General features: G+C 37.4%; 1 protein-coding gene across 5 annotated transcripts in view; it reads right to left on the bottom strand.

The window, feature by feature from the left end:
• Positions 1-906: 906 nt before the first annotated feature.
• Positions 907-11,492, bottom strand: part of CAMKMT (calmodulin-lysine N-methyltransferase) — a 516,624-nt gene continuing 506,038 nt past the window's right edge. For all 5 annotated transcript variants that reach the window (XM_073564197.1, XM_073564193.1, XM_073564198.1 and 2 more), the window contains one exon: positions 907-1,114. Coding sequence is in view for 3 of the 5 variants with exons in the window: in XM_073564198.1 (XP_073420299.1) it covers positions 1,040-1,114 (75 nt within the window). In the remaining 2 variants the exon portion in view is untranslated. The remainder of the gene's footprint in view (positions 1,115-11,492) is intronic.

Genomic DNA, 11,492 nt, shown 5'->3' with positions numbered 1-11,492 from the left:
TGCCCAATTTGATCTATTATTCAAAAATGCATAAAGAAAAAAAAAGAAAAGAAAATAGAAAAGAGAAAAGAAACAGAATAACATAAAAGAAAATCAAAATTTTTTTTGGGAGGCGTCCAAGGGGTGTTTACAGGATACCCAATTCTATTAATTATCCTAAAATTGTAAAAATAAAAAAAGGCCGACATAATAGAAAATCACAATCGGTTCTTTTAAACATTTTCTTAACTAGAAAAAAATGTTCTAAAAAAAACAAAAAAATACAATTTGCCAGAAAATAATATACTGGTAGATTTTAGCCCACGTTGGGTCTTTGATTTGAATTTTCACAATAGGCCATTGTAGCCTACAAAATAGTCACCCAAGCACTGAACAACATTACATTGTAATCACATACAGTGGTAAATATTCATGAGAGCTTTGCCTGATTTGATTATAGCATTTATCTGTACTGTAGAATGCAACATTTCCATAAATAAAACAAGGTGTGTTTTGGTAAGATTCCGAAAAGAACACCCATTTTCTTTGGGGATCTGATTAGAGCTCACTTTTCATCTTAAGAGAGGCCCTAAATGTGCTCTTCTTCTACCTAAACAGATAATAAGCACTCGGTGTACTCCCCCTTCTTGACTCAACATACTGAGACTAATCGCTGATAATTGAGGAGGAGGAGCGGAGGGCCGGGTGAGCCTTTGTGTCCACAGGACAAATGGTCAGTTCATGAGGCTTTTGTCTGATCTAGTGATTTCTTATAGTTTTCTGCAGAAGGGTGTGGGGGGGGGCAGTCGAAGAGCAAGAAAATGAAAAAATATAATATATATATATATATATATGTTTATATCTAATTTTGCTATTTTTTTTTAGAAATGTTTTATGCTGAGGTGTGCAGAATAACACAAGCTCAGGTTTAATTTTATGGTTTATTTTATGTGAATTAAAAAAAACAACAAAAACAGCATTAAATGCCCTTGACTCTACATGATGGTGTGTCAGAAGAAATGTAACTTGTAAGATTCTCTGTTTCCACGCCTGAACGTCACTATCTGGATTGGAGGATGAGTAGTACTGGATAATGGATATCTGGGTGATAAGCTTCGCTATCTTCTTCTTTAATCTGTAATAAATAAGAATAAAAATAGAAAAAAAAAAATGGTAAGATAGTATAATATAAGAATACCTCCTCCACAAGGCAACTGGATGTGAGTGTGCAACGAACAAGAATAAGATAGTCAATAGGTGGTGAAGAGTTATGTCCTGAGCACCCGGAATATAATATAGTATGCAAGCATCAGCCAGGTTGGATCTTCTATAAAATAGAATCTTACCTGAACATTTTATTTAATAACTTAAACATTTTTAAAATATAAATAAATATAAAAAATACATACATAATGTATGTATATATATACTGTATTTAACATATATATATACTGCATATATACATGTATATATATTAATTCAAGTAAATATTATACAAAATATAAACATATAAATATATGGTATAACATTATCATTTTATGCTAAAGCTCCTGACCTATTTGTAGAAAAATAAATGGTTACAAATACAAAAATACTACATTTATTTTTGCAGCTACCCAAGTTCAGTATAAAAGTCCCAAAGTAATATAATGTGGATACTATGCTACTATATATATATATATATATACAGTATATATACATACACATATATGCATGTGTGTATATATATATACATATACGGTATATAGATATACCATATGTGTGTATATAGATATGTGTATATATATATATATATATATATATTAGATAGATATATATGTATATATATTGCTGGCTATCCAAAAAATACAGGTATTAAGAAATCATCGTGAGTCCACAATTATCTCAAGGCGGGTAAAATACATAGAGCGGCTCATATATTGATTAGATTGGTTAGAGATTAAATATAGTAAGGCATTATAGTATAGCTGAGACAGGAGAGAAAGAAGGGGGGAGAGAAAGAGAAGTCACGTGACAGACTGTAAGCAGAACGCGTGGACTACAGGCGATGTCATTGCATTATATCTGTCGTTTCTAATGCTATCGGCTCACAATGATTTTTCTCCTTAAAAGAAAATTCTATATATATCTATAAAAACAGGCTAATTCTACAAAGAGTCTAAAATTATAATAATAATATTATTTTATTTTTTTTTTTACATCCACTTCACTTAGAAAATATTTACCGGCTGCCAAGATAAACTGCAATAAAAATAAACGAAGAAAAAAAAAGAAAAGGAGCCTTGAGACTTCTGGTGTAGGTGTTTAGCATCGGGAGAAAATACCTTTTGTGTAAAATGTCAAATAAATTGCCTGCTGTACGGAAAACACATTTCTCTAATTAAAAACACTTTTATTGTTTCAGATCGGCGAAACGTAAAGTAAAACAAAACCCGGTGAAAGGAAAGCGATTTTCCAATTTGATACGCAGAATAAGGTCGAAGAAAGCAGCTAAGGAGGCAATAATATAGTTGCTATTAGTAGCTTTATGGGTTACAGTGTAATTGGATGTAGCGAGCTCAGACCCACCGGGTGAACAGCAGCTGCCGGATAGAGAGGGGCTGGGGGGGGGGATTGGTGGGTTTCATACTGTTTACCTTAAAGACAATTCACAATTATCAACAACACTCTGCAGAGATTAGAAATATCGGCCACTTGGGATGGGGCATTTGAATAAGTAAATGGAGGTGAAAAGTCTTAAGTCTTTACCCCCAGGATAACAACAGAACTCGGATGCATTACTATAAGAATAGGAATAGTTCATTTTTTTGCTTACTTATTTTTTTTTTTTAAATTAATAAAACAAATGAACTTTTTAACTCTTCTTTACTAACAGTAGTAACAGACAAATAAAAAAATAATAATAAAACAATGCAATTGCGTAGAAGTGGTAACATACCTTCCCTTTTTATTTTTGCCTTGTTCCTAGAAGATGGTGTCGGCGCAGTGTGACACGTTCTGACAAAAAGCGCCGGCATATAGCGTAGCATTGCACAGTTTTCATTACAGGCTTGCTTTTTTTTTTTTTCTTTCTTTTAAACGGAAATAAAATTTCACAGCTAACAATGAAAGGTGAAAAGTTTAAGAGGCAAAGCTGTTCCTCCTGATCACTGACTGTTAATCAGCTTCATGGGTGGCTGCCTAAATCTGTGGATTTTTTTTTTCCTTCTTCTTCTTCTTCTTCTTTCCCCCTGTAACTTGCTTTACTGCCAAGATTGTAACTATTTTTTTTTTTTCCCCCTGTTGTAGGAGGAGGAGAAAACATCTCCCCGTAGAATGCAGCTGCATATGAGTGACATGACGCGCTAATGCAGAGGGCAAAAATTAAAATTCATGAATCTCTTCACAACCATTTGTGTAACAAGATTAAGACGAGACAGCAGAAAATAGCTGCATTATCAGACTTCTTACAGTTCTCCAGCTGGTTACGCTCTATTCCAAAACAGTAGGGATAAGAGGATAACATGCAGCCTCGAGGAAAACGCCTCTTCTTATTTTGGGAGCAAAAATCATCCTCGGGAAGATGAGGCATGAAGGATATGTACAGGCGGGAAAAAAAAACGCAATGCTGCCAAACGGGCAGAAATATTGAGTTTGTACTTATCAGCGTGAATGTAAAAATGTAACAAAAGCCTTTTCCTATGAACAAGGGACCTGCAGCTAACAATTTACACAACAATGTCGGACAAAACACACCGGCGCAATGAAAAGAAAAAGAAATTGCAGCTCAGGATGGGGATGACAAGAAGCCGGGGCAACTCGGTCTTTATTACGACACTTGTAACAAATGAATAAAATGAGATGTAGTTTTAAGTGTAGAACATACAATAAACTTCACTCAACATAGTGTGCATGCAAGCAGAAGATATTCCGTAGATTACTTACAGGCAAGAGGAACAAAAAAAAAAATAAAGAGAGGTTCAATTAGAAGAACCACCCTCTTCTAAAAATATGTAAGAACAAAAACGAGAACAGCTTTAAAAAACCTCCAACTAAAAGAAACACAATATTTATTCAGCAAAAAGAAACAGACGTTAAATAATTATATATATATATATATATATAGTATATATATACTGTATATATTATATTAAGAAAATGAAGGCAGGACATGAAAAGAAAAAGTGAAAACACTTGTGCTTCCAACAGTCCATAATGGTGACGTTTTGGTTCTTGATGAGAACCTTTTTTTCCAAGTCATCTCATAAAAAATCACATCGTTGCCGTTATGGACTTTTCACTTTTTCATTTGGTGCGCTACCTCCATATTCTTATTATATATTGGAGGCTTGGTTTTAGTCCGTCTTCTAATTTCCATTTATGTAGAATTAAGAAAAAAAAAAGTCAAAGAGGACAAAACAAAAAAAAAGAGATCATAATCCATAAATAAAACTTAAAATAGAAAAATATAAAACATGTTCTGTAACTAAGAAGTTCAAATTCTTTTATTTACTTTTGAGCATTTTCAAGGTCACTAAAGCCCCCGTTACACATAGCGATATCGCTAGCAATATCGCTGTAACGTCACCGATTTTTTGACGTAGCAGCGATATTGCTATGTGTGATACTTACCTCCGACCGGCTTCCCCGCTGCTCATCGCTGGTCGCGCGAGAACGTCCTGGATCAATTCTCGTCGGGCGCTTCCTGCTGGGCTTCCTGTGGCGCCGACGAGTGACGCGTGGACGCGAGCAAGAGGATCTGACAGGTAAGTAGTGACCCCCGACCCCTGCTATGTTGCTGGTGAGATCTTCCTGTGTGGCAGCTCACTAGCGACCACTTAGCGATGCACCAGCGATCCATATCGTTGTCGGGATCGCTGGTGCATTGCTAAGTGTAACGGTACCCTTAGAGGAGTGAAACACCTCATCTACAAAAGATAAGCCTGAAGTTGAATGTTTTTAAAGGTTTCTATGATGTGGTGATAAAATAGTGATCATGGGGCAAGAGCACTACAGTCAGGCTCTCTCTAGCCTAAAATGGCTGCTTAGGCTGTAAGCACATGATGTACAGTAGTAGGCAAGCAATACAGATGACATTTTACACCTGCTATCTACACATTGTGGATTTTTGTTCAACACCTTCATTGACATAGGATGCAAATTATTAAAACTGCATTATTGTCAATTGATTTGTGGAATGCACCATGGACTTCACTCTCAGAATGCAAAATCTTTGCGGCAAAGAAATATGGCGTGTGTACAAGGAACCTTATGGGTAATAATAACAACATGTATTTAACATGCACTATAAATAGAGATAACATTAGGATTAATTGTCCATTCCATTTAATACTTTGGACAAATCAAAACCTCAATAGACAGAGAGCTACTAAACACTGTACACTTTTATAAATATGATATAAATACATGAATTTAGGCTTTCTTTCCATTAATTTAAATGATGAGTGTCTGGAACATCTGCTTGGAGTGTCACGCGTAACCCACATCAACTAATAGAGTAGTTACCCCCAACAGTTGCACTAGAGACCTAATTTTCATATCTTTTCACTGTGCATGTAGAAGCAGACCTCCGCGGAAAGTCTCTCACAAAACCAACCAGTTCCAAGCTCTGCAAAGAAAGGAGGGCAAGAACCCTGAAAAATCTGTCTCATCCTTTTGGAGGAGATTTTACATGGCTTAGTTTCCTTAATCATGTTCCAAAATTTTTTACAAGGTCAAACATTGACTTATAGGGTAACTACTGCCAATACGCGGACACTAAAGAGACAACTTTCTTACTCAAGAAGAACAGTTAATTTGCATACAATTTTTCCATGAAGCATTAGCTTGGCTAATAAATCTCCCTATGCCAGCTGATGGTTGTTATAAGGAAAAAAGTATTAAAACTTCTAGGGGGTTCTAAAGAGTACACAAACTTCTAGCGGTATTAAAAGAGCACACAAGCCTCTAGGGGGCTGTAGGAAGCATACAAACATCTAGGGTACAAACATCTAGGGGGCTGTAGTGAGCATACAAACATCTAGGGGGCTGTAGTGAGCACAGAAACCTTTAGGGGGCTGTAGTGAGCACACAAAGCTCTGGGGGCTGTAGAGAACACACAAACCTCTACGGAGCTGTAGAAAGCACCCAAACTTTAAGCTGGTTAAAAACATACTGACTTCAACAAGTTTCATTAGATTTCATCAGGTTATTTCTAAAAACCACAAAATAACTCTCTTCAGTAAGTTTACAAGAGAAGCATGAACATTTACATGTCAGAGACGGCAGTTCTTGCATGGATAGAGATATTGCCTCCTGTTATTCAGAGGAAATGCGTTGGCTTATAGACAGTTCATGCAATCACATCTCACCAAGTAACCCTAATAAGGACAAAAAAGGTCTACATCTAGTTCCATGAGAAAAATGATGGCGATGCAAGTTGTTCACACACCAATAACATCTTCTTCTTTGCTAGTTACCTATAGTAAATTCTTACTACAAAACATCCTATTCCAATAATGCCATACCCAAAGTGTTCTCCCAGTTCTAATCTTCAGTTGAATCTGACATTGTGGGTAGAGACAAGCTAAAGCATAAACGGCATCCATACTGAGCAGTTGTACGAGACTCCCACAGTGGTCAAATGTGCAGTTTGGTAGCCGATATATAGCACCTAAGAATGCTTATACCGGCCATGGAGTGGGCTTCAAGCAGCCGACTAGTACATGGTTGTCAGGCATCGAACCACCACTGATTTGATATTTACAACTGTTTCTAAGGCTAGGACTGCATTACAAATCTTTGTAAAGCCCCTCAAAGGGTATGTGCACACAACATCTTTTACAGGTGGGTGAACCTGCCGAGTAGTCCAAGAGAAGTACCCTTCACGACATGCCAATAGTTTTGTCCTGAAGGGTCTTACATTGCATTTTTTTTATAATTTCCTCAGTACTTATTCTTCATTTTTGAGGATGTCTGAAGACTGGTCAGCTCACTTCTTTTACCCGCTTGGTGTCTTTTGAAACATGCAGCTAAATGATGCTCAAGAGCTTAAACTTATGAACAGCAAGTCATTTTTAAGTAGAAAATATAAATTCAACTTTTTGAGACTTTCCCAAGTCCTCTGTCAGAAGGGTTTCAGAGCAGATGCGCCTGAAAAGGACATTGTGTAACACATAACCTAACATCCCCCCATACACAGACTAATGCTGGTCAAATCCATGGATACTGATGGGTTCGCCTTGAGTCTGATACATGTGGTTTTCAAGAAGTTAAGAATGCAGCATGTCCCAAAGATAAGCCGTATTTTTCAAGATGAAGACACTTCAAGACAAATCGGCATTTTTTGTCCTCAGGGATCTTTTTTTCCATTTTTTGGGTGGTTTCCTGAGCACTTGTTCATCATTTTTGACCATTGACATTGTTTTTGAAAATGTTTCTATTATATTTGGGTTGTATTTTGCAGTGGCATTTTCCAGTCGCATTTGTTTTACTCCTTTCAAAAATAAATGGCTGTTGTTTCAGATCACACAGGAGGGCTCCTGTGCATGGGAGAGGCAGTCAGAATGGCTGCCACCAAACAATCAGCTGAACCAACATTCGGCAGATAGGCATATAATGTGTATGGCAGGCTTAAAGCAGCACTCCCATCAAAGTTTTTATCCTCTTAATATATTGCAGTCATCATATTATATGGCACTGTGTCCTTCCAATTGCTCATTTTGCCTTTTTACCCAGCTAATTCTTCTATTTTCTCTGCTCTATGTAGAAACAAGAAATTTCTTGTCCCTGCATTTATCATTCTCCTCTTCATCTCCTGACCCAAGCTGCTCCCTGCTCCCCCTGCCATAGACTTTTGCAGTGACTCACAACTTGTGCAGAGAAAGTTGACCTCCTGTTTTTACATAGAGCTTAGAAGGATTCAGCTAGTCGGTTTTTAATCACGTGATGTCATAGACCAAACGGTAAAGAGAACAATTAGCTGGGTACAAGGTCAAAATGAGCAATTGTAAGAGCACAGAGCCATGTAATATGATGACTGCAATACATGAAGAGAGTAAAAAACTTTGATGGGAGTGCTTCTTTAAGTCTGACAAAATCTGATGCACCAAATTCATTCGAGGAGTTGTCCGGCCTTGGGATATCACACACTTGCATCACATGACTCCCCATTCCCGGCACTGGAAATTCCTCACAGTGAACAGTGTGCACGATGTGAGGATTCACAAGTCTGCAGTGATATAAACGGTTGAGGAGAAAAAACAGCACAAAATAGGGTCTTATCCGATAGTAATTACTGAAAATGGCATCAATATATACTTACCTGATCCCAGGTTGTATGGCTGCTGCAGACTCATGGGTGAATTCACCAGAGAAATATGTAAAAAAATGGCAAGTGTGTGGTCTGCCAGGTGATGAAAAAACATCAAATGCCAGTGAAAATGTAAAACAATTTATTTATTTTACACATTTTGAAGTGTAGATCACTTCTTCAGGAAAAAAATATCATCTGGCTATTATTATTATTTATATAGCACCAATGATTCCATGGTGCTGTACATGAGAAGGGGTTACATACAAATTACAGATATCACTTACAGTAATCAAACTAACAATGACAGACTGATACAAAAGGGAGAGAGGACCCTGCCCTTTCGGGCTTACATGCTACAGGATGGTGGGGAAGGAGACAGTAGGTTGGGGGGTCATGATATGGTTTTTGTTTCCTGAAGAAGTGGCCTACACTTTGAAACGCGTAGAAAAATAAAAAACAACAACTTTTTTTTAACATTATCTCCGACATTTGATGTTTCTTCATCACCTGGCAGTGGGATACAGACCACAAACTTTCCATTTTTAACAAGTCTGCAGTCACATAGAGTGACTACAGACTTGTACTTGTAGCTTAAGATCGGACAACCCCTTCAAGAGGCATCTATCTCAATGAATTTGGAGCATCTTACAGCTGGTACGGCTAGCAAAATAAATGTCCTTTTTGAAAAATATATTTTGATAAATCTGACTGTCCATGAGAGGTCATGCCCCTTTTTTGTTAAGCTCTGCCCATTTTTCATAAACTTAGCGGAGGTAATGTAAAGACCCAAAAAGTAACAACATTTTTGCATTTTTATGCCACAAAGCTTGTGCAGACTGCTTAATGAATTGGGCCTGATGAATTTTAAATTTAAGGGTCCCGTTTCACATAGTGACGCACCAGCGATCTCGACAATGGTACGACCTGGTAAGGATCGCTGGTGCATCGCTACATGGTCGCTAGTGAGCTGTCAAACAGGCAGATCTCTTCAACGATGCAGCAATCCAACGGCGATCCGTATAATGACCTCGGCGGTCGTTGGGACCTTGTCACACAGCAGCTATTCTGACGACTCCCGCCTGCATCCCTGAGTTCTGTGTCGCCAATGAGGTCGCTCGTCGGCGTTAAACACAGCGATGCATGCTGGCCAGTGGGACGCCGATGATGAAAAAATGGCCCAGGACATTCGAGCACGATCAGGGATATCCAGCGGGGGGCGATCGCCGCTATGTGTCCCATGTAGCGAGATCGCTGTTGCGTCACAAAATCAGTGACACTTCAGTGATCTCGCTAGCGATCTCACTATGTGAGACGGGGCCTTAACACCATTTTTTATTGTTGCTGTATACCTTCTTGGCTCACATGCCTGCATCTCCTAAACTAAGCTCAGTGGTTAAGGGCGTGTCTGACAACAGCCTGTTGACTGATTCCACTAGATGACCACAACATTTTAAATGTACATTCAGATTACAGCTCAGGATCAAAGAATTATTTATTTATTTTTTTAAAAAAAGCAGTTCACAAAGTTTGTAAATTTTTTATATTTCTTTACACAAGCGACAAGTGATACTCGAAGGTGAAACTACAATTCAACTGTTTTTTAAAATGTTTACACAGCATCAGAAAAAAATGGATTGTTTTTTTTTTCTCTACGGGAACAGCGCCACACAATACTGTGACTCAGATCCTTTCAAGTGAGAGTTGTGTCGCTGCAATACCAGACAATGCCCAAGAATAAAAGTGGCACTGTTTCTTTAGAAAAAAAAATCATTATTACTAATCCCTTACAACCTCTTTAATAAATCTCACATGTAATCGTCTTACTCAAACAACAAACCCAGCACAAAAAAAGGGAACTGCACAATGTAAAATATCTTGAACTTAACATAATTGTACTTGATGATCTGGAATGTACAGAGCTATTCTTTTGTATGTACAGTAAATTTCTGGGCAGACTGAAGAAAAAAAGAGATTAGACGCTTTCTATTCAGTACGCTTATTATCTTTAATAACTGTATAAAAACTAATTAATAGATTCATTCAATTAGCACTATGTAGATATGGAGGGCTGATAACAACATGATTTTTTTCTCTTTATTTTATGTGCCAAAACTTTGCAGTCCATTGTTCACTGCTAATTAATCATTTGTGCAGAGTGAACCCAGATCAAATAAAAATGCTCCATACATGATATAAGATCTAGCTTCCCTCAAGAAAAGACAGCGACTGCCTTTGTATCAATATGTCTATACAGTTAAGACGGAGCGCCAACATATCATTCCCTTAGATTTAAAATCACAATTAACACCTAAGAGAAAAAATATTAAGTGCGCCAAAAATTGCAACTTAAACACTTTAAACTATCAGATATTTAGGGCTCCAATTTATAATTTGAGCTTTGCTTTTTACGTCAATGTTCTCATTTTTTATTGATTTTTTTTGCTGCTGCAGTTTCTTGTGATAGATTCTTCAAAATGGCGCACTCGGTTCATGAATTTTGTGCAAAGTCAAAAACAGTCAAAATATTTGCCTTTTCTGCACCAAAGTTTAGGCTTAAATAAGATCACTCTATGGTAACACTGTACAGATATCAGTCTGTAACATATTCTGTAACACTGTACAGATATCAGTCCCTTCCCTCTTCCTAAAGCCAAGTTTTACACATCAGATGTTTATGGATAGTGATATCTGAACTGGTCGTTGGGGCTCCAGGCCCAAACTCAACTGCTTCATAAGCATGTATAGTCTAGATATAATGGTTTCTACTTGGACCTTGGATATGGGATATGTGAAACAGCACTAATAAAACTGAAAATCTAATGTGCTCATCTCTGGCGCCCGATTTCATGGGAAACCTTTTGAAACAGCCCTGAGCAGAGCAAAACGAACATGCAATGGAATCAATTACTACTAATATTATACAAATAGGTGCTCAGTCACGGCCCCCAGATGGTCCCGGCAGGGTGGGTCTGAGCTCTCAGTGATATGATTGCTGCACTGTTCACCTCTCCATGCTTCTCAAGGTATAATGCTGTATTATCTCCTGGTTCTACTAAAAATAATGGAGAATTTTTTCTTTGAAACCTACAATGGCTAAAAATAAATGCACCCCATAGACCAAAAAATCTCATCAACTTACACTGATATGGGACAACATTAGATCACCAAAACGTTATATTTACACAGATACAAATAGTGAATAATATAAATTTATGTCCCA

Source organism: Dendrobates tinctorius, unplaced genomic scaffold, assembly GCF_039654945.1.
Source record: "Dendrobates tinctorius isolate UK_male_01 unplaced genomic scaffold, ASM3965494v1 ptg000434l, whole genome shotgun sequence".
In the NCBI taxonomy this organism is placed as follows: domain Eukaryota; kingdom Metazoa; phylum Chordata; class Amphibia; order Anura; family Dendrobatidae; genus Dendrobates; species Dendrobates tinctorius.
Note: the sequence above shows the minus strand (reverse complement) of the source record. Positions and strands in the feature narration are given on the sequence as shown.